This window comes from Scyliorhinus canicula, chromosome 1 (assembly GCF_902713615.1).
Source record: "Scyliorhinus canicula chromosome 1, sScyCan1.1, whole genome shotgun sequence".
Lineage (NCBI taxonomy): Eukaryota > Metazoa > Chordata > Chondrichthyes > Carcharhiniformes > Scyliorhinidae > Scyliorhinus > Scyliorhinus canicula.
This window is the reverse complement of record NC_052146.1, coordinates 44,450,115-44,478,107: the sequence shown is the minus strand read 5'-3', so window position 1 is coordinate 44,478,107 and position 27,993 is coordinate 44,450,115. Positions and strand designations below refer to the sequence as shown.

At 46.5% G+C, this 27,993-nt stretch overlaps 1 protein-coding gene across 1 annotated transcript in view; it reads right to left on the bottom strand.

Annotated features, from left to right (window-relative positions):
* Nucleotides 1–27,993, bottom strand: part of LOC119962198 (huntingtin-interacting protein 1-related protein-like) — a 188,486-nt gene that overhangs the window by 101,954 nt on the left and 58,539 nt on the right. Inside the window, exons 3-6 of the mRNA XM_038790161.1 lie at nucleotides 26,280–26,422; nucleotides 23,274–23,330; nucleotides 7,410–7,490; nucleotides 1,588–1,664 (exon numbers count right to left, since the gene is read on the bottom strand). Coding sequence (XP_038646089.1) covers nucleotides 1,588–1,664; nucleotides 7,410–7,490; nucleotides 23,274–23,330; nucleotides 26,280–26,422 — 358 coding nt within the window. The remainder of the gene's footprint in view (nucleotides 1–1,587; nucleotides 1,665–7,409; nucleotides 7,491–23,273; nucleotides 23,331–26,279; nucleotides 26,423–27,993) is intronic.

Sequence of the window (27,993 nt, the reverse complement as noted above, 5' to 3'; positions counted from 1 at the left end):
CCCGCCTGCCGATCGGTAGGCCCCGATCGCGGGCCAGGCCACCGTGGGGGCCCCACTGGCGGGACTCGGCCAAACTCTTCGGCCGCTCGGCCCATCAGGGCCCGGAGAATCGGCGGGGGCCCGCTTTCAATGGCCCCCGACCTGCGCGGCGGGAATCCCGCGAGCGCCCAAGAATCGGCAGGGGAGAATCGGGAAGCCGGCGTCAGGGCAGCGGGGCACGATTCTCGCGTCTCCCCGGGGATTCTCCAACCCGGCGTGGGGTCGGAGAAACCCGGCCATGATGTCAACTGATAAGATAACAGAATTGACAATGGAGGCTAATAGATACTTTTATTCTCCAGCAACAATTCCTTAAAATGTAAGCATGGAACAACGTGTCATCCAATCCTGAGCTGTTCCAGCTATTTAATTCAAAAGAAACCTCAGGGATGTAAGTAAAGATAACTACAAAATGGAACAGCATTGTAAACAATGCAGAACAGAAAAAGAGTTAAACTTAAGAAAAAGAGGCATCCCATGCAGCTCCACCATATTTCCTAGCAATAGGTTATGGAGCAGATAACTGGGAGAACATACATATACATACTGACAATTTAGGTTATCTTTTGAAAAATAATGAGTATGATTTCAAGGACAGAAACTAATCTTTGGCACTGCTACCTCACGGCACCGAGGACCCGGGGTCAATCTCAGCCCCGGGTCACTGTCCGTGTGGAGTTTGCACATTCTCCCCGTGTCTGCGTGGGTCTCGCCCCCACAACTCAAAAGATGTGCAAAGTAGGTGTATTGGCCACCCTAAATTGTCCCTTAATTGGAAAAAAATAATTGGGTACTCTAAATTTATTTTTAAAAAAGAAAGAAAAAAAATTAATCTTAGGATTTATAAAACATTCATAAATCATCCGAGAGGGGCAGCTTGGGGGCGCAGTGGGTTAGCACTGCAGTCTCACGGCGCTGAGGTCCCAGGTTCGATCCCGGCACTGTCCGTGTGGAGTTTGCACATTCTCCCCGTGTTTGCGTGGGTTTCACCCCCACAACCCAAAGATGTGCAAGGTAGGTGGATTGAACACGCTAAATTGCCTCTTAATTGGAAAAAAATTATTGGGTACTCTAAATTTTTTTTAAAAGAGAAGAAAAAAAAATCATCCGAGATCTGCTCGCAGTTTAGGATATTATTAAAACTACTTAACGAGATTTCAACCATATAATTAATTTTGAGAATTAGGAGAACAGATTAACTAGGTTGGAGTTAAAAATAACAGATCAGTCATGTTACAAATTTACAAAAATACTCCTTCAAGCTCATCTGGGTCAATTATTCATGGCTGATGAAGATTCGTATGTGCCTCTGGTCACCTCCCACCCCTCTTTCAGAAAAATAAGTAATCTCTAGCCCCCCCCCCCCCCCCCCCCCCGCACCCCTCCATCCCCCCACCCCCCTTTCAGAAAAGTAAGGAATCTCTAGAATTGGAACCAGCTTACAAATCCTATGGGGATGGAGTTACCCTTGAAACACGCACGTTCCTACAGACCAATTCAGAGCAGCATTAGCAGAAGGTTGGCATCATGTGTCTTGGTCAGACTTACATGTTGTTTACATCGGTGCCAGAAGCTTTTTCCAACGTTTCGTCAGTCACCTCCAGATTAGGGGGGAACTCTGGATGCTGTCGAAAGTCAAAGTAGAAAAGGAAAAGAAGATCAGAAAATGCCCTGATTCAGGTGCCGCGTCCATCAGATAGAATCCTTCCCTGTTCAAGCTCCTGGTCAGGTTAGTAAGAATTTGAAAAAAAATAGAAGCCTACTTCCTTCTAATTATTGAATCAAATTTAGCAATAACTCAATAGCCTTATCACCTCTGCCGACTGCATTTCTTAGTCCCTCTCATTGTTATCATTTCATGACTCTGCCACTACTCTGATTTGACTGTGGTTCGGGAGAGGAAATCACGTTCCTCTCAGTTCCACATTAATTTAAGTATATCTTAAACCTTTACCTTCCTGCCTACAGCAAACCCTTAGACCTGAACATTGATATGGCAGCCCAGTGTTGGCTGTATTGGAACAAACCAATGTTGTTGAGGGGGCTTCAAACAAGTATTAGATCCCTTCTTTGAATTTACCACGGGTTAACACCAGCCACAGGCAAGAGCCCTGGACCGAAATTCTTTCACCCATCATCCCCACCCCCCCTCCCCCACACACATCAATTGGTTGCCATACTTCCAGTTATTAATTAGTATCCATTTCCTGTCCACCATATTTGTTTTATTCGTTTACGGGATGTGAGCATCGCTGGTCAGGCCAGAATTTATTGCCTATCCCTAGTTGCCCTTCAGAAGGTGGTGGTGAGTTGCCTTCTTAAACCGCTGCAGTCCTTGAGGTATAATACACCCGCTGTGGTGTTAGGGAGGGAGTTCCAGGATGTTGCCCCAGCAACAGTGAAGGAACTATGATATATTTCCAAGTCATGCTGGTGAGTGTCTTGGAGGGGAACCTCCAGGTGGTGGGGTTCCCAGGTATCTGCTGCTCTTGTCCTTCTAGATGCTAGTGGTCGTGGGTTTGGAATATGCTGTCTAAGGAACCTTGGTGAGTTACAGCAGTGCATTTTGTAGATGGTACACACGACTGCCAGTGTTCGTTGGTGGTGAAGGGTTTGAATGTTTGTGGAGGGGGAGCAATCAAGCGGGCTGCTTTGTCCTGGGTGGTGTCAAGCTTCTTGACTGTTGCAACTGCACTCATCCAGGCAAGTGGAGAGTATTCCATTATACTCCTGACTTGTGCCTTGTAGATGATGGACAGGCTTTGGAGGAGTCAGGAGGTGAGGTACTCACTGTAGAATTCCTTGTCTTGGACCTGCCCTGGTAGCCGCAGTATTAATATGGCTAGTCCATAGTCAATTTCTGATCAATGGTAACCCCCCCCAGGATGTTGATTGTGGGGGATTCAGCGATGGTAATGCCATTGAATATCAAAGGGTTGTGGGAAGATCCTCTCTTGTAGGAGATGGTCATTGCCTGGCATTTGTGTGGCACAAAAGTAACTTGCCGCTTGTCAGCCCAAGCCTGGATATTGTCCAGGTCTTGCTGCATTTGGACATGGACTGCTTCATTATCTGAGGAGTCACGAATGGTGCTGAAAATGAATGCGGATCCACAAACATCTCCATTTCTGAAATGAAAAGATGAAATGAATGAAAATCGCTTATTGTCACAAGTAGGCTTCAAATGAAGTTATTGTGAAAAGCCCCTTGTCACCACATTCCGGCGCCTGTTCGCGGAGGCTGGTACAGGAATTGAACCATGCTGCTGGCCTGCCTTGGTCTGCTTTCAAAGCCAGTGATTTAGCCCTTTGCTAAACCAGCCCCTAGGCCTGACCTGATGATGGAAGGGAGGTCATTGATGAAGCAGCTGAAGATGGTTGGGCCTAGGACAAAACCCTGAGGAACTCCTGGAGTTGAGATGAATGACCTCCAACCACCACAACCAACTTCCTTTGTGCCAAGTATGACTCCAACCATTGAAGGATATGAAGCCAAAAAAGAGGGCACAACATGGTCAAATTTCTTGGCCAAGTGTAGTGAACTGGATTTCAGTGAGAATTAAGCCATATCTTTTAAACATTTTTCTTGATTAATGTTATTAAAGCTGCAGATGTATGTACACCATCTCTGCTTTCACAATTTATCACACAAACAGTCATCACTGAAGTAATTTATTTGAGTGCATTACTCCAAACGTTTCAGATAAAGCTCAATTCAGTGAACCTTTCTTGGGCACCTTTTAAAATATTCATATTGGGAAATACTAGATGCACGATTTTATCCGCACGTTTTTGACTGTACTAAAACTAAATGTGCCCGACCAAAGACAGAAATATTGGCTACACATACTTCCCATTAGGCACATAGGAATAGCTGGAAGAGTAACTCAAGAATTCAAGCTTTAACTTTTAGCTTGGGATTTTCATTAGTTGAAATCACAAAGGCCAGTACACAAAGTTCCTCAGATAGTCAAGGAACATGGAGAATCTGCCCAACTGTACGAGGAGTATAGCCACCACTGTAGTTAATGGAACCAGACACAGATTGCAACGGAAAACACAAATGCACTGTCACTAGGCCATGAGGAAACAAGAAGCATATGGAAGGAAATAAAATAGTTATTGTGCTATCTCCAGCTCTAGTTGCTGAAAGTTAATCTTGCAAAGCTGAGAAGCAAGTGCATACAAAATTTAAGTCATCCTAAACTGCATCCTACACATCCTAACTGTGTAGTGGAGTAAGTGTTTGGCACTTACACCATTACACATCTGATCACACAATGTATATTCACCTCTTCTAACCTAGCTTACTGGGTAACAAATCTATATTTTCAGCATTACCGCTATAGAAATTTATTGAAATTTTTAGAATTTACATAGCATATTTAATTTTTTTTAAGGTTGTGTTAAACTTTTCTAATAATCATCCGTAGTTTAATAGAGTAATTCCATTTGGCAACTTGAGTAATTTGAAAGAAGGTTGCCTTGGATTTTCATGAGTTATTGCATAGCAGCTGATGCTACGTCTGTTCTATATTCTATGTATATAATGCAAGAAGGAATGACCAGCACACTCAATTTCAAAGGTGAAGATAAATAATTTGTGGCTGTCACAATTTTCAGGAACTTTGGGTGCAATTCTCCCATCGGGGTCCTCTTTCAGAGAGGCCGGCCTGCCGATCGGTGGGCACCGATCGCGGGCCAGACCCCTTTTGAGGCCCCCCCTGGTGCAGGATACCCCCCCCCCCCCCCCCCCACAGGCTGCGCCCCCAGTGTTCCCGCGCTGTTCGCGCCGGCAGCGACCAGGCGTGAAAGGCGCCGGCGGGAACCTGTCGTGTTGGGCAGGCCGCTTGGCCCATCCGGGCCGGAGAATCGCCGCTCACACGTTACGAACGGCGAGCGCCGATTCTCCCAGCGGCCAGCCGTGAATCTCGCCGTGCCGGTTTGGAGGGGGTGGGAGAATCGCGTGCGAGTGCCAGGGCGGCGTGGCGGGACTCACCCGGCGCCCCCGCGATTCTCCCACCCGGCGTGTGTGGGGGGGGGGGGGGGGGGGGGGGGGGGGGTGGGGGGGGGGGGGGGGGGGGGGGGGAATTCCGCCCTTTGTACTGTGACTAAAATAATTGGCCAAGATTCCCATTGCTGAACAATATTCAGTAACTGTTGAGGGGGTGTGTGTATATCAGGTACGAACAAGATCAGTCTTTCTTGCAAAGTGCCCTTCACAGTTGAATAACCTCAAGTGTCTAGGCTCACAAATACTAAGAACTGCCACATGGAGGAGGTACAGAAGGCTGACCAACTTCCATGGAATCATACCCCAGCATTGAATCAATAATTTCAGCAGAGGGATAGGGAAAAAAATGGATGAAAATAAATTCCACTCTGAGAGGAATGATTAACGTTTACTCAATACTGGATGTGGGATTAATCTCTCATACTCATGAGTCAATACAAACTAGTAAAACAGACCAGCAGCACGGTAGCACAAGTGGATAGCACTGTGGCTTCACAGCTCCAAGGTCCCAGGTTCAATTCCCTGCTGGGTCACTGTCTGTGTGGAGTCTGCACGTTCTCCCTTGTCTGCGTGGGTTTCCTCCAGGTGCTCTGGTTTACTCCCACAGGCCAAAGATGTGCAGGTTAGGTGGATTGGCCATGATAAATTGCCCTTAGTGACCAAAAAGGTGAGGAGGGATTATTGGGTTACGGGGATAGGGCGGAAGTGGGAGCTTAAGTGGGTCGGTGCAGACTCGATGGACTGAATGGCCTCCTTCTGCATTGTATGTTCTATGTTCTAAATCTATCCCAAAAGGGCGACAAAAAAAAACTTACCTTGATTATTAAGTGAATAACTTTTTAAAAATATGCTTGGATAAAGGCAAACTCCTGTAAAAGTCAGTGTTAGCAAGCACTCGTCTTCAAAAGGCCATGGGTTCGAGTTGTACTCAAAGAGATTTGAGTACAGCACTATTTCAAAAGAGACTGAGGAATTCTCCCCAGTGTCCTGCCCAATAATTCTTCATCAACCAACATCATAAAGAACAGATTATCTATTCATTTATCCCATTGCAGTTTATGGGACCTTATTTCATGTCAACTGGCTTCGTACCGCCAATCCCTACATTAAAGCAGCGCCTACATTTCAAATGCACTTCATAAGACATAGGAGTGGAAGTAAGGCTATTCGGCCCATCGAGTCCAAATTTTCATGACTGAGAATTGCTTTGGGATGTCCTACGGCTGTGATAGGCGCCCTATAAATGCAGGTTATCCTTGTTTCTCTAAAATAATCATTCAAATTCACAATCAAGACAACAAATTAATGTAAGCAAAGTGTAAAATAATCACATTGCTTCCGGTGAGTTGGAGGGTACACAATTAATCCACCATATGTATATATCAGGGCTACTAATGGTGACTGACGAGTGAAACTTATTGTTTGGCAGCAAGAGGGAGCAATGAGCAGGAGAGGATATGGAGGAGGAACATGGACAAACATTAACGAGATCATGAATCTGGAATACTTAACAGAAGCATAATAAATACCTAAGTTTTAAACTGGACAGGAGGCCATGATTGAGAAAATATGACTGGAGACTAAAACAAAGTTTTGACAAAGAGTTACCCAGACTCAAAACATTAGCTCCATTCTCTCTTCACAGATGCTGTCAGACCTGCTGAGATTGTCCAGCATTTTCTGTTTTTGTTTCAGATTCCAGCATCTGCAGTAATTTGCATTTTATAACTAGAAACTGTTGCACGTCGCGATACAAATAGTTTTTAATTAATAAAAGCAGGTCCTTCTTCCCAATATGTTTTGCAATTCTGAACTAAGTACAATTTATTTTATGTTAATTGTTCTTTATGGTCAAATTTTGTTAAATAATCCTAAACATGGAATGCTCATACTTAATAGAATGGATAAGGAGTTATCTACATTCCAGAGAGCACTACGGGAAATAAATCTTTCATGTTAATTGCCTACATACCAACAGTGATTAAGCTTCAAACGTCATTTGTCGGCTACAGAGTGTGCAAGGCACTATAGAAATGCAATTTGTTTACCTATTTAATCTTGTTAATACCCTGTTTTGTGATCAATGAAGCATAATTTAGACAGATTAACATCAACTCAAGAGGCACGCACAAGTCTTACGGCATTAGGTTTAACACCAAGTGTCAATCTGTATGGGCAGGATTCTCTAGCCGCGCCCGCCCGGCGACCGGAGACTCGTCCGAGGTCAATGGACTTCTCCATTGTCCATCGCCCGTGGCAATCTTGCAGCGGGAGGGGCAGACGAATCCAACCCTATATCTCTTCAGAAAAACATCCAAACAAGGCACGCCATTTAAATAATACAATGAAATAAATACCTTTTTATGAAAATCCATCTTGGTACTGAGAAGTTTGACATAGACACTTGCTAGTTGTCCATACCGATCATGCATATGGCCCTAGAGGAATTTTTTAAACAAAATTTTAATTACTGAATGAAGAGATGCAAAATAGCACTTCAAAAATAAATACTAAAGGATGTGATTTTAGGACGGAACAGTGGTGCAGTGGTTAGCACTGCTGCCTACGGAGCAGAGGACCCGGGTTCGATCCCGGCCCCGGGTCACTGTCTGTGTGGAGTTTGCACATTCTCCTCGTGTCTGAATGGGTTTCACCTCCACAGCCCAAAAGTTATGCCGATTAGGTGGATTGGCCACGCTAAATTGTCCCTTAATTGGAAAAAATAATTGGGTACTCCAAATTTTAAAAATAAAAAATAAATAAAGGGTGTGATTTTGGAAGTAAGATTCACACTATATGCCTTACGTGCAAAGTAAATGAACAGTTATCAGTGAGATGCCAACTCTGTTTGTGACCCGAGACTTGGTCTTACGTGGATATTGTGTGGTAAGGTGTGCTACTGAACAAAGAATCCTCTTTCCTATTAGGAAGTTCCTGCTGCATAATATGTTGGGATGTACTGCATCTCGTTTCACTACAGAAGATGGGTAATATCAACCATACAATGCTTTTGTTCCATAACCATTGAATGAGTTCGTTCACAAATGGAATTATTTACAGCCGCCAACTACACAGGTGAGATCAACACCATTGCAAAACACCCCAAAATTCTGGGGGCAGATTTCAAGAGTTAGCAAAACAAGTCAAAGAAGTTTATTTAACTCCTGCCTGAACTTAACTCATACCTATGCTCCATGGCAAGACAAATCAAACTGTTGATGAACATATTTGCTTTTCTATATCCGTCATTCATTTGCTCTGACATCTGCTGGTCTTTCAATATTGTTCAGCCAATCATCTTTATCGAACAGTTCCTATCATTTATTAGTCGATTGTCTATGGTGATCGTGGTTAAGGGATGGGAGATTTTTGAACCAGGGTACACAGATGCAGTTTAACCTCATTTTAAAATAATACATTTGAGCCTTAATTTCATGTTTTGCATTTAGAATTTCCATGGCTCCAATAATAAGGAAATTGCTTATATAAACTTGTTACATTGTAATTGTCTCCTGTAGCATAAATTGTTATTGTCTGAAATTTACCATTCTGTATCAGTCCTGAAGCGTGCAAGATGACAAGCTTCAGCAACATGTCTCTATTTTCAATAATACACATGTAGGGGCGGCATGTGGCACAGTGGTTAGAACTGCTGCCTATGGCGCTGAGTAACCGAGTTCGAATCCAGGCCCGGGGTCAAGGCCCGTGTGGAGTTTGCACATTTTCCCTGTGTCTGTGAGGGTTTCACCCGCACAACCAAAATATGTGCAGATTAAGTGAATTGACCATGCTAAATTGCCCCTTAATTGGAAAAATAAATAATTAGGTACTCTAAATTTATATTAAAAAAATACAGGTGTAATTATGCCCTCCAACCAGTGATGGCGCTTTAGCATCTCTATTGGCAGGTTACATGCGAATATACAAACATATGAAATTAGAGCAAAAGTAGGCCATTCGGTCCCTTGAGCCTGCTCCGTGCCATTGATTAAGATCATGGCTGATCAGTTTGTGTTGGCTGGCTGAATTATAGTCATTTCCATTGTAAATGTGGGTGTTGGAGTTGACAGGAAGTGAAAACATACACAAGTTTTTCGATAATTATAGATAGATAAAAATGTACCCAAATTTACACAATTAGAAGCACCTTTGGCATCAACTGCATGATGTTCATGATCTGATGATCGATACCTTGCCATTATGTTGATAATGTTGAAATGTAGGGCATATATGTAAACTTTGCACGTTGCCACATTTCTAAACTCCTATAGTTTACTCTGGACTTCACAGTACAAAGGGCAAACTTTGACTCAGCTATGAACACAATTAAAAACTATTCTACTCAGGGTTTTCTCTGGAGAGCTTACTGTTGTTATTGACACTAGCTTTGCTGCATAAGTCATCATGAGTGCTGGCTGACTCAGTGTAATTTCAGCTGATGGGAGAGTGAGCAGAATGTTACAGCATTTCTGATGTGCACCCTCGTGGGCGTCACCCATTGATATTTATTCCTTGGTGGCTGCTTCATTTGAGACTCAATTTCTATATATATAGACAAACAGATGGTCGAGAGTATTGCTGGGTCTATTTGGCCCTGAAATAGAGCTTAGCCACTATTTGAACAATGGAAGTTCATACACAAATCCAGAAATGAGAAGATAGACATGTTAGTCAGGGCTCAGTGGTAGCAGCTTCGGACTTGCAATACTAAGAGAGCGCTGCACTGTCAGAGATACCACACCGCCTTTCAAATGAAAGGTTCAAGTTGAGGCTATGCCTGTCTCTCAAGTTGAAATGAAAATGAAATGAAAATGAAAATGAAAATCGCTTATTGTCACAAGTAGGCTTCAAATGAAGTTACTGTGAAAAGCCCCTAGTCGCCACATTCCGGCGCCTGTTCGGGGAAGCTGGTACGGGAAGATCCCGTGGCACTAATTCAAAGAGTTCTCCCAGTGTCCCAGTTTTAATTTATGCCTCAAAATCTGACCATTTACCTTGTGTTGTCTGTGGGGCGCGATTGTGTGAAAATTAGCAGCTGCATTTCCTACACTTTCAAAAGTACAGGAGCAGGGATGCCTTACTGCAGCTGTACATGGCCTTGGTGAGACCACATCTGGAATATTGTGTACAGTTTTGGCCTCCATACCCAAGAAAGGATATACTTGTCATAGAAGGAGTGCCGCAAAGGTTCACCAGGCTGGATCCTGGGATGGCAGGATTGTCATACGAGGAGAGATTGGGTCGACTGGGCCTGTATTCACTGGAATTTAGAAGAATAAGAGGGGATCTACTTGAACGTATAAAATTCTGACAGAGTTGGACAGGCTGGACGTAACAATATTGTTTCCTCTGGCTGGGGGTCTAGAACAAGGGGACAGTCTCAGGATGTCGGGTGTATGAAATGTGGAGAAACTTATTCACTCAGAGGGTGGTGTACCATAGAACATACACTGCAGAAGGAGGCCATTCGGCCCATTGAGTCTGCACCGACCCACTTAAGCCCTCACTTCCACTCTATCCCCATAACCCAATAACCCCTCCTAAATTTTTTGGACACTAAGGGCAATTTAGCATGTCCAATCCGCCTAACCGGCACGTCTTGGACTGTCTTGACCAGAGCGCCCGGAGGAATCCCACACAGACACGGGGAGAACGTGCAGACTCCTCACAGACAGTGACCCAAGCCGGGAATCGAACCTGGGACCCTGGCGCTGTGAAGCCACAGTGCTAGCCACTTGTGCTACCGTGCTGCCCCAAATTCTACCTGTGGAATTCTTGACCACAGAAGATTGTGGAGGCCAAATCACTAAATATACTTCAGAAGTAATTAGATTTATAGACTCTAAAGATGTCAAGAGGTATGTGGAGAGCACTGGGGTATGGTGTTGAGATAGAGGATCAGCCATGATTATGTTGAATGATGATGAAGGCTCGAAGGGCCGAATGGTCTACTCCTGCTCCTATTTTCCCTGGGTGGAATTTCCCCATATTTCTTCAGAGTTTCTGACTGAAACCCGGTGTGCAGTTCTCCAGCTACACATTTGTGTTTTTAGACCGGGGCGGGATTCTCCGACCCCCCCGCCGAGTCAGAGAATCGCCAGGGACCGGCGTCAATCCCGCCACCCGCCGTGTCCCGAATTCTCCAGTACCGGAGATTCGGCGGGGGCAGGAATCGCACCGCGCCTATCGGCGCCCCCCCCCCCGGCGATTCTCCGCCCCGCGATGGGCCGAAGTCCCGCCGCTGTCATGCCTCTCCCGCCGGCGTGGATCAAACCATCTACCTTACCGGTGGGACCAGGCGGCGCGGGCAGGCTCTGGGGTCCTGGGGGGTGGTTGGGGCGATCTGGCCCCGGGAGGTGCCCCCACGGTGGCCTGGCCCGCGATCGGGGCCCACCGATCGGCGGGCGGGCCTATGCCGTGGGGGAACTCTTTTCCTTCCGCCTTTGCCATAGTCTTCACCATGGCGGAGGCGGAAGTGACCCCCTCCCCTGCGCATGGGTGGGGTTGACGCCAGCAGCCGCCGACGCTCCGGAGCATGCGCGGACTTCCGCCGGCCGGCAAAGTCCCTTCGGCCCCGGCTGGCATGGCGCCAAAGGACGTTGCCGCCGGCCGGCGGGGCGCCAACCACTCTGGCACGGGCCTAGCCCCTCAATGTTAGGGCTTGGCCGCTAAAGGTGCGGAGACTTCCGCACCTTTGGGGCGGCCCGACGCCGGAGTGGTTCACGCCACTCCATCCCGCCGGGACCCCCGCCCCGCCGGATAGGGGAGAATCCCACCCCAGATTTTGATCCACTCTGAAAAAACACATTTGGGGGCGTGGTTTGCACCGTTACTATGGTAGGAGGGTCCTGAGAGAGCTGGCGAGGAGGCTGGCTCCATAGAAAAATGGCACAGAAAATACCCCCCCAGCACTCCTCACAAACATGGGGGACACCGCTGCCCCTCACAAACATCGAGAACTCTCACTCCCATCCCTATTAAACTGCGACTGATGTTGCGTTGCTTTCAATTATCTAACGATTTACCGACCAACCCGCCGCGTGTTTTTCAGCGGTGGAGGTGGCCCACCAGCGGGAATTTCTGGTCCCGCCGTTGCCTATGGGATTTCCCAGTGACTGCACCCCTCGCCGCCGGGAAACCCGTGCGCCGTCAGTGCGACTGGAAATTCCTGCCGGCATGAACAGCCTTATTAAATTGCGCCCAGGAGTTTAGAACTCTCACTGCGAATTCTCTCAGAATACCATTACCACTAGTCTCACTGTATCACAGTTTTACAGACATTCTTTGCCCCTGATATTCACAGGGCTGCTTGTTTGGAGTGAATGTGGAGGACGGGAGAGGATGTGGGACGGGGTCGAGGAGCTATGGGCATGTTTCCCGTTGCAGTTTCTAATTGCAGGAAGTCTTTTAACTTTTTTTCTCCCTGTTTCCTACTCCATAGCTGTTCTGATTATCGTGGGTGGGGTTGGGAGGGGGTGAAATCCCAGAGAATTAAAGTTTTCTGGGGAGGTTGGGGAGAGACGGAGGCTGGGAAGTGAGATTTCGAGGAGTGGGAGAGGAGGGGGTGACATTTACTGGATGGCCAGTTGGACGCTGCTCCTGACCCACAAGCAGTGCTGCAAAGACACTCACTTGTGGATTCAGCCCTTCTTGCCTCCTCTCACAGGCGAGAATCTCGTTTCCCGGTTCTCACGGGATTTTGCGCCTATATCACTGTTCATGTTGACTGTGGACAGAGGTGTAAAATCGCCCCCTATGTTTCGATTAGCTGGATAACATTTTGGGGTGCTTCGAGGTCCGGTGGGAGATTCAAAAAATGTAAAATCTGAATCAGGAACCCAACCTATTTCCAATTTACCCACTGCTCGTTTTATCAGAATCTGGATAAGGGGCAAGCTACTGATCCCCTCACAGGAGAAGGGTTGGTCATTGAACTCGTGGGTAAGTTTGAAGACCCCACAAAAATTATTCCGCCGGGTTTTCGTTCCCCTACCAAACCCCCCAACCCCACCCACTGTAATCAAACCAGCCATGAAGCAGGAAAATGGAGGAACAAATGAAAAGACTTCTTGTAATTAAAAACCTCAGCGGGAAACACATCCATAGATCCTTTACCCTGTCCCACAACCCCTCCCACCCTCCACAATGATTCCAAGCAAGCAGCACTGTAAATATCAGGACCCAAGACTGTAGAGGAGCTCTGGATGTGTTTCCCGCTGAGGTTTTTAATTGCAGGAAGTCTTTTGATTTTTTTTCTCCATGTTTCCTGCTTCATAGCTGGTTTGATTATAGTGGGTGTGCACTGCCAGCAGGACCAGAGAATCCCAACAACCAGAGAATTCCAGCCTAGCGGTAATAATATTCTGAGAGAATTCATAGTGAGTACTCTAAACTCCGAACCATTAGATAATTGAAAGCAGCATCAGTAGCAGTTTAATAGGGATGGGAGATTTCAAATGTTTGTGTATTGAGGATACACACTAATCTTACTGTATTTGTTTGAAATTCTCCCATAAGGAATTGAGATTAATATAAGTTTTGTGGCTGTTATAACCCCCACGGAGATCACAGTATAAGGAAAATCCGATTCCCCGTGACCTCCGCGGAATATGAACTTCCCCGATAACGGGGACGGGACTTCCCCTTAACTAGGAGAACAGTCACTAGTATATAAACTACGGCCTGGATGCAGGTTGGGGAGTGTAATGACCTCCAATTAGCATTATTGGTTGGCCAATTGGAGTATGAGCTCCCTCAATGATAGCTCATTGAGGGGGCCCATATAAGCACCTGTGTAGGCTTTGTGAGCCAGTCTTAAGTTGACTGGACTGCTAGCAGCACTGTTGGAGCTGCTCTTGTATATAGTTATTGACAATAAATATTGGTGTGGTGACGCGACTCCTGCCTCCTGTGGATTATTACAGTGGCAACGAGGTAAACAAAGAACTTTGTGGAGACCAGCTGCCGAACTCGGAGGGTAAGCCTTGCTATTTCAAAAATGCTGTTTTTTGGGAGGCTAGATGCATTCGATCCGACTATTGAGGACTGGTCCCAGTATGTGGAGAAAATGTTTTACTTCTTCCGGGCCAATGATATAACTACGGACGAAAGGAAACGGGTTATCCTGCTGTCGGCGTGCGGACCCTCAGCTTTCGCCATTATACATAGTCTAACTTATCCCGATGCGCCGGACACAAAACCTTTCCAAGAATTAACGGAATTGGTGAAAGAGCACTACGACCCAAAACCACCCCTCATTTTGCGTAGGTACAGATTCTACACAGCGAAGCGGGAAGACAGGGAGTCAGTCACGAATTTCTTGACCCGCCTGAAAAGGCTGGCGGAAACATGTGAGTTCAGCCCGACGCTAAATGAAATACTTCGGGACCGGTAAGTGTGTGGCATAAACAACCTCACAATACAGAAGCGCCTGTTGGCGGAAACGGAGCTAGATTGCAGGCAGGCAGACAACTCGCACTGTCCCTAGAAAAGGCAGCAAGTGGGGCGCAGGAACTACAGGGCACACCAATGGAGGTAGATACCTGTGAGAGGGACTACCACAACGGATCCAGCTACCAGATAGCTGCTCTCAGGAAAAGCCTGAGGAATAGAGGGCCAAAGGAAAACCCCAGAACTGCCCCCAAGTCTGCCAGGACTAACAGGAAACAGAGGGAAGTACCGGCTGAGGCTCCCCCAACAGAGAAGGACCGTTTCTGGCACCAGAGTGGGGTAACATATACATAGAATTTACAGTGCAGAAGGAGGCCATTCAGCCCATCGAGTCTGCACCGGCTCTTGGAAAGAGCACCCTAACCAAGCCCATACCTCCACCCTACCCAATAACCCAGTAACCCCGCCCAACATTAAGGGCAATTTGGACCCTAAGGGCAATTTAGCATGGCCAATCCACCTAACCTGCATGTCTTTGGACTGTGGGAGGAAACCGGAGCACCCGGAGGAAACCCACGCACACACGGGGAGAACGTGCAGACTCCACACAGACAGTGACCCAAGCCGGAATCGAACCTGGGACCCTGGAGCTGTGAAGCATTTGTGCTATCCACAATGCTACCGTGCTGCCCTAACAGCGACAGAAACCCTAGAAGGAGGTGGCAAAAGAGGAATAGCAGGTGGGGACGCAGGGAAGTACACAACCCAGACGCCCCACCCTCCTCCAAAGGGGAACAGTTATATAATATTGCGATGAAGAAAGCAGAACCTATTAAGATTACCCCACGGGTGAACGGGCGGCCGACAATAATGGAAATAGACACGGGGGTGGCCGTATCAGTAATGGGAGTGGCAGCATTAAAAAAATCAAAGATGGACTCCAGCCACTAACCCTTACAAAAACATCGACGAAACTTAAAACCTACACTGGGGAACCCCTGGAAGTTCTAGGCACGACTCATGTACCCGTGGAATATGAGAAACAATTGCTCAGTTGACGATAGTAGAGGGCTCCAGACCGACCTTAATTGGACGGAACTGGCTGAAAGACCTAAAATTAGATGGGATGAAAATTTTCCAGAGTGGAAGCGGGCAGTTGAGTGGAGTACTCCAAAAATACCCGGCGGTCTTCCAAGAAGGTTTGGGGGAAATCATAGTCGCCAAAGCAACTTTGCACGTGGACCCAGAAGCCCTTCCGAAATTTTGTAAGGCCAGGGCGGTACCTTTTGCGTTAAGGAAGAAAGTAGAGGTCGAAATAGAAAGGTCACGGCGCGACAGCATTATCTGACCAGTACAGTTCTCGGAATGGGCAGCGCCGGTGGTACCAATTTAGAAGCCAGACGGCTCGTACGTCTCTGTGGAGATTTCAAACTGACGGTAAACAAATACGCACTGCTGGACAAACACCCGATCCCGAAAATAGACGACCTATATGCCAAATTGGCAGGTGGGCTTTTGTTCACGAAACTGGACATGAGCCACGCCTACCTGCAGTTAAAACTGGACAAGGACTCCCAGAGGTTCGCTACGATCAACACCCTGAAGGGCCTTTTTCGTTATACTAGGCTACCTTTCGGAGTGTCATCAGCCTGCACTATATTCCAGAGTACGATGGAAAATATTCTGCAGGGACTACCGCAGGTGGCAATTTATTTGGACGATGCTTTAATCATGGGTAGGATGAACAGGGAACACTTAAGGAACCTGGAGGAAGTGCTCAGGCGTTTCGCAAAGGCAGGCGTACGGCTAAAAAGGGAAAAATGTGTTTTTCTGGCCCCACAAGTGACGTACCTGTGATACACCCATTCGAAGACAGAGTAAGGGCAATAAAAGAAGCCCCAGCTCCCACCACGGTCCAGGAGCTACGATCATTTCTAGGGTTGGTAACCTATTATGGCAAAGTTATTGAAAATAGGGCGTCCATCCTAGAACCCCTCCACCAGCTACTAAAAAAGGGGCAAGAATGGAAATGGTCCGCCCACCAAAACCGAGCATTTAGGGACATTAAGGAACAGCTGTCATCCGAAAATGTCCTACAGCATTATGACCCAAGGAAGGAGTTGGTAGTCACTTGTGACGCATCCCCTTACGGGGTAGGAGCCGTCTTAGCCCATAGAGGAAGTAATGGGGAAGAACGGCCAATAGCCTATGCTTCGAGGACCTTGGCGATGGCTGAGAGGAAGTACGCCCAAATCTAGAAGGAAGGACTGGCGGTGATATTCGCAGTAAAAAAATTTCACCAGTATCTGTAGGCGGAAATTCACCATAGTGACGGACCATAAGCCGTTATTAGGGTTATTAAAAGAAGACAAGTCAATACCCCCGATCGCATCAGCTAGAATCCAACGCTGGGCGTTGCTACTGGCGCCGTATAGATACGTTCTGGAGCACAGACCGGGAACGCGAGTAGCAAATGCAGATGCTTTGAGCAGACTTTCCCTCCCGGACACCCCACCACTAATACCGAAAGTAGAGGAGACAGTAATGACTCTAGATTTTTTAGAAACGCTACCATTGGACGCACAACATATTCGGTTGTAGACGCAAAAAGACCCAGTTTTAGCCAAGATGAAGCATTTACTGCTAACAGGGGAACTGAAAAGACCAGTGGAGCCCCAGATGCACCCATACTGGAGCAGAAGGGACCAAATAACCGTAGAAGATGGTATCCTATTATGGGGAGCCCAGGTAATAGTCCCAGCTCAGGGCCGTCGAGCAATCTTAACCGAGTTACATCACGGACACCCAGGGGTGTCTATAATGAAGATGCTAGCTCGAAGCTACGTTTGATGGCCAGGATTGGACACAGACATAGCAGCCTTGGTACGTCGGTGCCAGGAGTGCCAACAGGGGCAAAGAGTGCCACCAGCTGCGCCATTGCACCCGTGGGAATGGCCAGGCAGATAGTGGACCCACCTGCATATTGACCACGCCGGCCCTTTCATGGACTCAATATTTTTGGTGATAGTGGACGCCCACTCCAAATGGTTGGACGTCCACCGGGTAAACACGGCAAGCACAGCATCGAAAATCGAAAAGCTCAGGGCCTCGTTTGCAACACATGGACTTCCGGAGTTATTGGTGTCGGACAACAGAATGGCATTCACAAGTGGGGAATTTGGAAAATTCCTAAAAGAAAACGGAGTTGGCCACATCAAAACGGCTCCGTACCATCCAGCGTCCAACGGCCTGGCAGAGAGAGCGGTCCAGACACCTAAAGCGGGACTCAAGAAGCAGCCGGCAGCGTCTATGGACACAAAGCTGATTACAGGACCACACCGCATTCCACAACGGGCTTACCGCCAGCTGAACTCTTAATGGGAAGGCGGCTGCGAACGAGGCTGAGTCTCCTTTTCCCAAATTTAACGGGGAATGTGGAGAAACAACAGGAGGACCAACACAGGGGGCATGATAATAGTCGGCAGCAGAGACATTTCCAGATGGGGGCACCGGTTTGGGTCAAGAAATATGGGAATGGACCAACGTGGGTCAAAGGCACGGTAGAGTCCCAAACAGGGCCCATATCCTATGAAGTTTCAATAGGAGGTAAGGTGCTGAAGAAACACCAAGACCAAATAAGGGCAGCGGAACCACACCTGGAAGCACGCGAAGCAGGACCGCCTCAAGCTGGGATAGCCCAGACGGAAAAGATACACACACCCCAGCCTCGAGCAATTTCTCCAGACCCCGTCATCCAGTCGTCAGAGTCAGAGATGGACACGTTCGACGAGGCCGCCGCGACACCTCTCCCCGAGGAGGAGGAAGAACAACTTCCAAGGAGGTCGTCAAGAAAAAGATGGGCACCTATAAGGTACACCCCGCCCATGTCAGAGAATGACCCGGTGGACGACACAGAGGTGACGGACCCGGACATGAGGAGCAGGAAGAAGCTCAGAGGAATGTCAGCTGGCAGGAATTCCTCGGACCTTGGGGGGGGGGGGGGAGCGGTGTAATGACCTCCAATTAGCATTATTGGTTGGCCAATTGGAGTATGAGCTCCCTCAATGATAGCTCATTGAGGGGGCCCATATAAGCACCTGTGTAGGCTTTGTGATCCAGTCTTAAGTTGACTGGAATGCTAGCAGCACTGTATAGCACAGCTGCTCTTGTATATAGCTATTGGCAATAAATATTGGTGTGGTGACGGGACTTCTGCCTCCTGTGGATTATTACAGGGAGGGAGACCCTTCGGGGTGTGGAGACTTACTGTATACCAAATAAACCTAGTTATTGTCTTCTCCCTGCTAGTTCATGCATGCTATTTTGGCGGATTCTACAATGACCTTATTTTTTAATGATATTATTGCTGTAATCTGTACTTTTCTCTGGTTATTGAATAATTCTCTACATTATTGAAGCAGTGGTAGCCCATGCTTTTACGTTTATGCAACTGGACTGCAAATTAAGTCTGAGAATGGATGGATACGTTGGAAAATTTGTTGCATCATGTGGAGTACAGCCAGCCAGGCCACTCAGGCCCCAACTTTGATCCACAGTTTGTTTTGGTAGTTGGTTTCAATCTGGATTGCTGTCACGGTGCAACAATGTACCTGAGCTAGCCAGGGAAAAATTTAGAGTTCCCTACCTTATTGATATCTAATGGATTTGATTGTAAAGGGAGGAGGATCTGTTACTGTTCACTGAAGTGCAGCGTTGGGTTGGAACTGGAGGCCACAAGGCTGAATATCAGATATGGCAATGACCACTCTAGCGACTTACTGGTGAACGAGTTACAACGCCTCCTCCAGGTACTATGCCCTATGAGGGTAGGTTACCAACCACTTTATTGGATTGGCCCATGATTATGTTTGGCAAAGTACTGCGGTGGGTTGCTGTTGCCTAATACTGTGTGGCTGACCAGGAAGGTCTCCTGCTCTTACCAACCTGCCATCAGGCGACTGGAAAGATTTACAGGCTGATAGTCAACCTGTTTGGATACATTATGATTGCACCTGCCGTGGCCATCAAGTCCTGAAGTGGACCACTACGCTACAGGATCGCCTTACTGTGTAACCGCACCTCATTAATGACTCAGTACCTTCAGAAGATCATGGGAGAAAATTGGAGAGTTGGAAATCAGACAATCCATTTAAAATGAGTTGGTCCAAAAATCATTTCATGTAGCTGCTTTCATATTGAATTTAAAGATTACAGCACACTGATATTATAAATTAACTAATTTTTAATCTTGCCCACCTACAACTATATTTCCTTTATTACTATCGATCCAAGGCCTTGACTGTGCCAGCTGCGGAAGGGGCTGCCAGTCATGATCTCTACAGCCATACAGACAACGTTCAACACAGAAGTGGCATACACCCCGGGCCCAGTCCATCACCTCCCATCGCAGGGCCAAGCAGAGCAAGATATCTTTGACTTTAGCAAGTTCCTGTGTTGAAAGGAAGCTCTCCAATTGGATCCTGAGGACTGTTGTAAAATTGAATAGCTGGTATAGGGATATTTGAACAAAATGAATGTTCACAAAAAAAACCTGGTTCTGAATTGATCCAGTGAACAGCTGAATCAGACTAAGCAAGGTGATTCTGGCTCGCAAGGAGTGTTAAGCTACCTCACCTCAGTTGGGTGTTATTGGAGATGTGACCTTTGACTTGAACATCTCTAGATTAGCAGGAGAGAATTTGGTGACATCAACCTGAGACCTTTCCTGGAACTGGGCATTGGAAATGGGCATATTGGGCTTGGATCCCACACTCCAATATGGGTTAACTTGGCAACCTTTACTATTAAAAATCCAATAAGAATAATACCCACTTTAACAAGGTTCAGAGAGGGGGTGGTCACCCAGCAGCTATGGAGCTGTACCTCAGTGAAGGTAAATTGCACACAGAATTCCATGAAACTATAAGTGCAGACGAGATACAGCCATAAATAAAATGGCTGGGCAGGCTATAGTGTAGGTCAGATAGGCTTCAGATGGTTTCACAGGTCGGCGCAACATCGAGGGCCGAAGGGCCCGTACTGCACTGTAGTGTTCTATGTTCTATAGCGCAGTGGTTAGCACTGCTGCCTCACGGCATTGAGGACCTGGGGTCAATTATGGCCATTCTACTCATTTTTTCATCACAGGAAATTTGTGGAGTTTGCACCCATGTCTGCGTGGGTCTCACCCCCACAACCCAAAAAGATGTGCAGGGTAGGTGATTCGGCCACGCTAAACTGCTCCATAATTGGAAAAAAGAAGAATCGGTACTCTATATTTATAATTAATAAATAAATAGATAAATAAATCAATTGGCGAAAAACGTCTTGAATTACATAGACAGGGAAAGAGCAAAAGAATAAAGAAGCAACAAATTTATACAGAATGTTGGTCATGTCACAGTTTTGAATGCCCCGATTTAGTTGGAGCGTTCTGAAAAGATTCACCAGTACAATGCCAGGAATAGGAATCTAAGCAGAGAGACTTGGGAAACTGGACTGATTCCTCAGAAGAAGGGTTTGTACTGTGAGGAATAAACGGGTAGAATGGCCCTATATTCGCTGGAGATTGGAAGCATAGGAGGGGATCCCATTGGAATGTATAGGAATCTGAGATGTGTCTAACAGGATAGATATTAAGAGGCTGTTTCTCCTGGCTGGAAAATCTAGAATTAGGTGTCACAGTCTCAGGATAAGAGGTCAGCCATTTAGAACGGAGATGAGAAGAAGGGCGTGAATGGAAATGAAATAGAGTTGCATGTCGGGCGACTTTAGTCGGGAGTATCCGGTGCTGGCAGCGCCAAAAACAACCCCACTATTAAATGGGGCACTGCTTAATTTCTGGGCCTTGGCGAGGAACTCCCCGCCGAAGCCACACTTCGCTCCATTTCCTGCACTAATGAGCTCCACTTGCCAGTGCAGGAAGAGATCGGTACGCCATTTTTAAATGGTGCCCCAATCTCGGAGCCCCCTGCCGTGGCCTCTGGCCCCCCCAACGCCTCAATTTACCAATGAGGGGGTCTTTGAGCCTCCGCCACCCCCCCCCCCCCACCCCCCACACCCCACCTCATATGTGCCCTGGTGGCACTGCCAGGGTTCCCAGGTAGCACTGCCAGGGTGGCACACTGCCCCAAGCCCTCTACCCACAGACCCCTGATCCCCTGGGATTCCCCCCCCCCCCCCCCAAGTGTCATTACGCCTGTTCCATGTTGGTGGAGACCAGTGCTAAATGGCACTTGCTCGGGGTCCAAGGTGAGGCCGTTAGATCCTGCGCCTTGAGTAACTCCGGCGTGGACATGTGAGCCTGGCTGCGTACTTGAATATGCAAATCTGGATCCTGCCCATTGTGGTCCAGATAGCAACACCTTGCGAGATTGCGTTAGATCACGTAAGATCTTGCGAGGCATAACGAGGCTATTAAATCTCGCAAACGGCCTCTTGCAAGATTTAATGGCTCCGTCGCATCCTGAGTAGGGCGCAATGAGGCCGGTAGATCACGCTTGAAATGTCTTCACTCCGAGAGCTGTAAATTTTTGGAATTCTCTGCCCCAGAGATCAGTGGATGCTCAGTCACTGAGTATAATCAAAGATGAAATTTGTGGACACTAGTGAATCAAGGGATATGGGGGATCAAGCACGAAAACAGTGTCAAGGTCGAAGGTCGGCCATTTTCTTATTGAGTGGCAGAGAAATCTTGAATCAAGACATTAACAAGTGATAATGTACAAGAACCTTTTCGGGAAGCCCCATCAGAAAACTCTGAGGGAAGAAAGCTGTTAGCTTTGACAAGAAAAAGCTGTTGAAATGTGCTTCATTATAGATGTGGATGCAGACTTTAACATCTATTATTAATTCAAATTGTGTCAAATAGCTCAATGTATATTTCCAACCTCAGGAAGTCAACCTCATATCATTGCTTCCACTTGCCATGGAATGTGGTGTATCAGTTAATCCAATGCAGAAATGAATCCCATTTCTTTAGTGCCAAAATGCATTTTGAGGGCTATTACTTGCATTAGGAGTCGGCCTCAGTTTTGCAGCTCAGAGCGGAATGTTTAGGGTCATACTCGCCTTATAAGTCTGCGCATGGCAAGCAGGCAAGAAGATGCGCAGGAATTTAAGGCAATTCCACAGGGACCAGACCGTGCATGGTGATTGATAAATAGAATAGGTCTTCCTGCACCATCACCAAGGGATCACTTTAACAATCAGTGTATAAGTCGACCCCCGTATTTGGAAGAGCTTTTCGAAACGTCCACAGTCACTTATGATCTATGGTAACATGTATGTAAAAAATGGACTTCCATTCAGACTTCCTGTTAACTGTTGTCACAATAAATTCCTATGTCCATGCAAAAACTTGTCAGGCTATAATTACACACTCCTCCCAATGGAAACAGCATGGAGTGTTTACATACTCAATTTCCATTATAAATGTAGACAGAGGAAAATACAATGGAAATAGAACAATAAGGACGGAATGTAACACTTCAAAATGAAGACTGAATTACACCTGGGCCATCGGGTCCAATTATCTCCCAGCAGCCTTGCATCATTTGAAGACCACGCTTCATGTTACATACATAGTGCCTCAGGGGATCCACGAATAATATATTTTAACAATCTAATATCTGCATGCACTTTCCCTCTACTCAATGTACTAGCACATTCGTTCAAACTTGCATGTCAACTTTCTTCATTAGAAATTCCGATATACCCTGGAAACTGCAGAAAAGCTAAAGGAGAAAAAGAAATATTAATATATTTCTCAAAACAATTTCAAACCTCATCCTTCTTAATTATAATTTCACAATTTTCACAACTCAACCTACCCATAAATTTCCCATTTCACGGATGTTACTTTTATGCCTGGTGAAGTCGCGAAGAACCTAGATAGAAATAGAAACAGGTTTTTGTGACACAAGGCATAATTTCTCTCAAAGACTTGAAACAGTAAGAATATCAGGCAAGGCAAATCTCTAAGGCACTGGTATCATGCACAGAATTTAACTGCTCTCGTCAGTAATCAATACATATTTACAAATTACGGTTACTTCAGTCTCCAATTTTGATTTCCAGGGCCCCGCGTTACAGGCCTATAGTTTCTTGAATGAATTTGGCGGAGGCCAAATCAATCCCTTGAGCCTGGTCCACCCTTTAATAGTACCATGGCTGCTCTAATAGTAACCTCAGATCTGTATCACGTCTATCCCCAATAACCTATTTCCCCCCCACTTTCTTACCAAGAATCTATCTGCCTTAAAAATATTTAAACATTCTGCTTCCACCACCCTTCCAGTAGGAGAGTTCCTAATTACACACAGTCTTCACAATCAATGTCAGCACTTCTGGGCAGCATACAAATATTTTCCCATATCTTCCAGGTTCCCCAGCATCGCATTTAGGGAAGACCCTTATGATGCGCTGAGGAATCTCTCTAGGAAGTTCCCATGTAAGGGTTTACCCGGCAGACAATTGCGCTCGCTGCGAACCATCCGGTAAAAGTGATTTAAATCGCTAACTTGGGGTGGTTCTGGCAGTTTTACCCCGATAGTTAGTCTGAAATAGTTAGATGGGAAAAAAAACTTCCATCTTCACATTTTAGATTGCACATTTTAAGACTTCTACTGTAACAAACAGACCAAAAGCACCAATGACTGAACACCATTTTTGCAGGCAACTTATAAGCTGGACAAATCAGCCTTGTTTCAAATACTCATGAATTTGGTCTTTTCAATCTGAGCATGAGCTCCTGCCCACATTCCTGTGCAATAAACCATTGAGACATTTCTCTTCTAGTTGCTCGCATTCCCGCAGATCCTGGCAGACTGCCTATATCTGGGAGTTGCAGGGATATCTTAGAAATCCTTCTTCTTTCTAAGCCCATCTGCATGCCAAGGTGAATCATATAGGCTTTGTATCCAGGTAGAAATGGTGATTATCTATCTTTGAGACCCCCAATACATTTCTATCTTAGAAGTAAATGGACAGTTTAAATCATAACTGTTTGCAATTTAACATTCTCAGCACCTTCCTGGGACTTGACAGGCTAGCAGTCTAATGGCTGTAAACACAGATGGTGCTGCCAATGTCTCCAAGTGTGAAAACCTTATACCTTATTTCCAGCAAACAACTTGGGACTCCCTTTGGTGCTAACAGCCATGCTGCCCAGGCATTATCAGACAGACCTCAGAACAGGTCAAATGAACCCCTTCATTTTATCCTAAATTAAAGATACAATCTTAAAATAAAATAATCCAATAATCTCCTTTTTGTAGCAATATAGATTGTTTTTATTATAGCAGTGGAGCTCCAAGAAAGGAATTTCAAAAAGAAGCTTCAACCTCTGAGCATTATGTTAACCTTTCCCGTTGACATTTACAAACCATACATTAGTCCTTGTTTGATTGTTTTCAGCTGCTTCCATGTTAAGAATGAGGCATATGGACCAACAGTAATGGAAATACCACCAACAGCCCACTATCAATCCAAACGCACCCTGTGAAATGCCTCCCCAAGAATCCATCCTCTTCTACATACTGCTGGCAGACAAACAAACCTTCTCTCAAAGTAATTCATGCTGTAGAGTTGTTGAAAACCAGCCTAACTGCACAGTAATGCTGCTGCAACAGAACAGGCGCAGCTAAGAGGGGGGGTTTTCCTGCCCACATGGCGTAGCTTCAGCAGATGCTCCAGAGAATTGGTGCAAACAATCCTTGACTCCAATTCCCACAACTTTGTCAACCTCATGGCAACGTTACAGCAAATGAACATGAGAAGCCTCATGTGGCATGGTTCTTCTGCTGTTGCCAGCACACTAGAATGAGGGGAAATCTCTGGCCTCTGATGGAAGCCAGGAGGTGACCTTTCCTAAGAACAATACAGACGGCACGATGGCACATTGCGGGAGGCACAGTGGCTAGTTAGCATTGCTGTCTCACAGTGCAAGAGACCTGGTTTCGATTCCGATCTCCGGTAACCATCTGTGTGGAGTTTGTACGTTCTTCCGGTGTCTGCATGGGTTTCCTCTGGGTGCTCCGGCTTCCTTCCACAGTCCAAAGATGTGCAGGTTAGGTGGATTGGCTAAGCTAATATTGCCCCTAGGTGGGGTACGGGGACAGGGCGGGGGATTGGGCCTGGGTGGGGTGCTCTTTCGGAGGATTGGTGCAGACTCGATGGGCCGCATGGCTCCTTCTGCTCTATAGGGATTCTATGAACAGAGGTCAGGGTTCAACCTTGAACCAGAATAAATCAAGGAGAGTATCCCAGAGAGGAAAATGATCCCTCTGCAATCTTTCGAAGTCCCTTTAGTTTTGTACTAAATGCTAAACTTGTGAAGTATGAACACACCATTAGTTTTAATGTCACCGCAAGATGGACTTTCAAACCTCCTTTGATCACCAATGCCTTTTTTAAAAACATGCTTGGCTGGCCAGTTTAGGGCAGATTCCGAAGGACTATAACAACACTGCAAACTTGACCATCTGGTCTATAAAAAACACCCCCATCCAGTAATATGCCAGCCAGCATACATTCCCCTGCAATGATAACTGGTCAACATCTGCGTCCACTTCACTTTAAGGCAGGACGAGGATAGAGAATCCCATCCACCATATCATTGTTTTATGTAATCCTAATTGCATATTAGGTCTTAAAATTACACTCACAAGATCAGTAAATTGAAAACAAAACTTGCTCCATTTATCAATAGTACGTTTAATGTACACAACAAAACTGTGTCAAAATATTAAAAAGTAAAAATGAATAATCCAACATAAATCCAATTTTGACTGATCCTTTACAAAAGAACTTTTAGAATTAGACAAAAGGTGACTTACATTTGGATGTCCATCTCGGAGGACTTTGTGTAGGACATGACAGAACTTCCAGCTCATGATGGAGCTGCTGGATAATGGAAGGCCAATGGCGTAGGACCAGAAGGTAAAAGCCCCTTTCTCGTGGTGTGTTCCCAATATAATTCATTCAAAGAAGTCAAGAAACTTTGATACAGTAGCAAAACAAAATGAGACATCTCAACTATTTAAAATCAATATGCATTTGTCCATATTACAAGTTCCCAATGATGGGAATAAAGAGCCTCTAGGAACTGGAAAGGGTTAGGGGGTGGGGGTGGGGGTGGGGGTGGGGGGGGGGGGGGGGGTTGGAGCACCGGGTCTCGTTTTACGCAGATGACCTACTCTTGAATATTTCAGACCCATTGGAGGGGATGGGGGAAGAAATGTGAATCTTGGGAGAATTTAGTAATTTTTTGGGGTATAAATTGAACATGGGGAAAAGCGAGATGTTCGCGATCCAGGCAAGAGGACATGAGAAGAGACTGGGAGAGCTGCCGCTTAGAATGGTAGGGAAGAGCTTTCGATATCTGGGAATCCAGGTGGCCTGGGAATGGGAGGCACTGCACAAGTTAATCTATCCCGGTTGGTAGAAAAAATGGAAGGGGACTTTAAGAGAAGGGACATGCTCCCGCTATCACTGGCGGGGATGGTACAGACCATGAAAATGACGGTCCTCCCCAGATTTCTGTTTGTCTTTCAGTGCCTCCCCATCTTCATCACAAAGACCTTCATCAAGCGGGTGAATAAGGTTATTTCGGGCTTTGTGTGGGCGGGTAAAACCCCGCGAGTGAAGAAAGTGTTGCTGGAGTACAGTCAGGGGGAGGGTGGCTTGGCGCTGCCAAACTTCTGCAATTACTACTGGGCGGCTAATATAGCCATGATTAGGAAGTGGGTAGTGGGGGAGGGGTCGGCATGGGAGCGGATGGAGGCAACGTCATGTAAAGACACCAGTTTGGGAGCACTGATAATGGCACCTCTTCCATTCTCGCCAGCCCGATACTCCACAAGTCCGGTAATGGTGGAGGCTCTGAGAATCTGGGGACAATGGAGGAGATATAAGAAAGTGGAGGGAGCATCGGTTTGGACCCCGATTTATAATAATAGGTTTGGACCAGGTAGGCTAGAATGTGGGTTCCAGAGTTGACAAAGGTCAGGAATTAGAAGAATGGAGGATCTATTTATAGATGGGAGCTTTCCCAGCTTGAAAGCCTTGGAGGATAAATTTGAATTGCCAGCAGGGGACGGGTTTAGGTATTTGCAGGTGCGAGACTTCCTGAGAAAACAGGTGCAGGCCTTTGCGCTGCTGCTGCCACGAGGGATACAGGATAGGGTAGTCTCCAGTACCTGGGTGGGAGAGGGGAAGGTATCGGATATTTACCAGGAGCCTTTGGAGGTGGAGGAAACTCCGGTAGAGGCGCTTAATGGCAAGTGGGAAGACAATCTAGGTGGAGAGGTAGAGGCGGGTCTATGGGCGGATGCTCTAAGCAGGGTTAATACCTCCTCATCATGTGCCAGGCTCAGCCTGATACAATTTAAAGGTAGTCCACCGGGAGCACATAACAGCGGCTAGGATGAGCAGGTTTTTCGGGGTAGAAGATAGGTGTGCGAGGGGCACGAGAAGCTCAGCAAATCATGTCCACATGTTTTGGGAATGTCTGAAGCTTGGGGGGTTTTCGCTGGGTTTTGCTAAGACAAA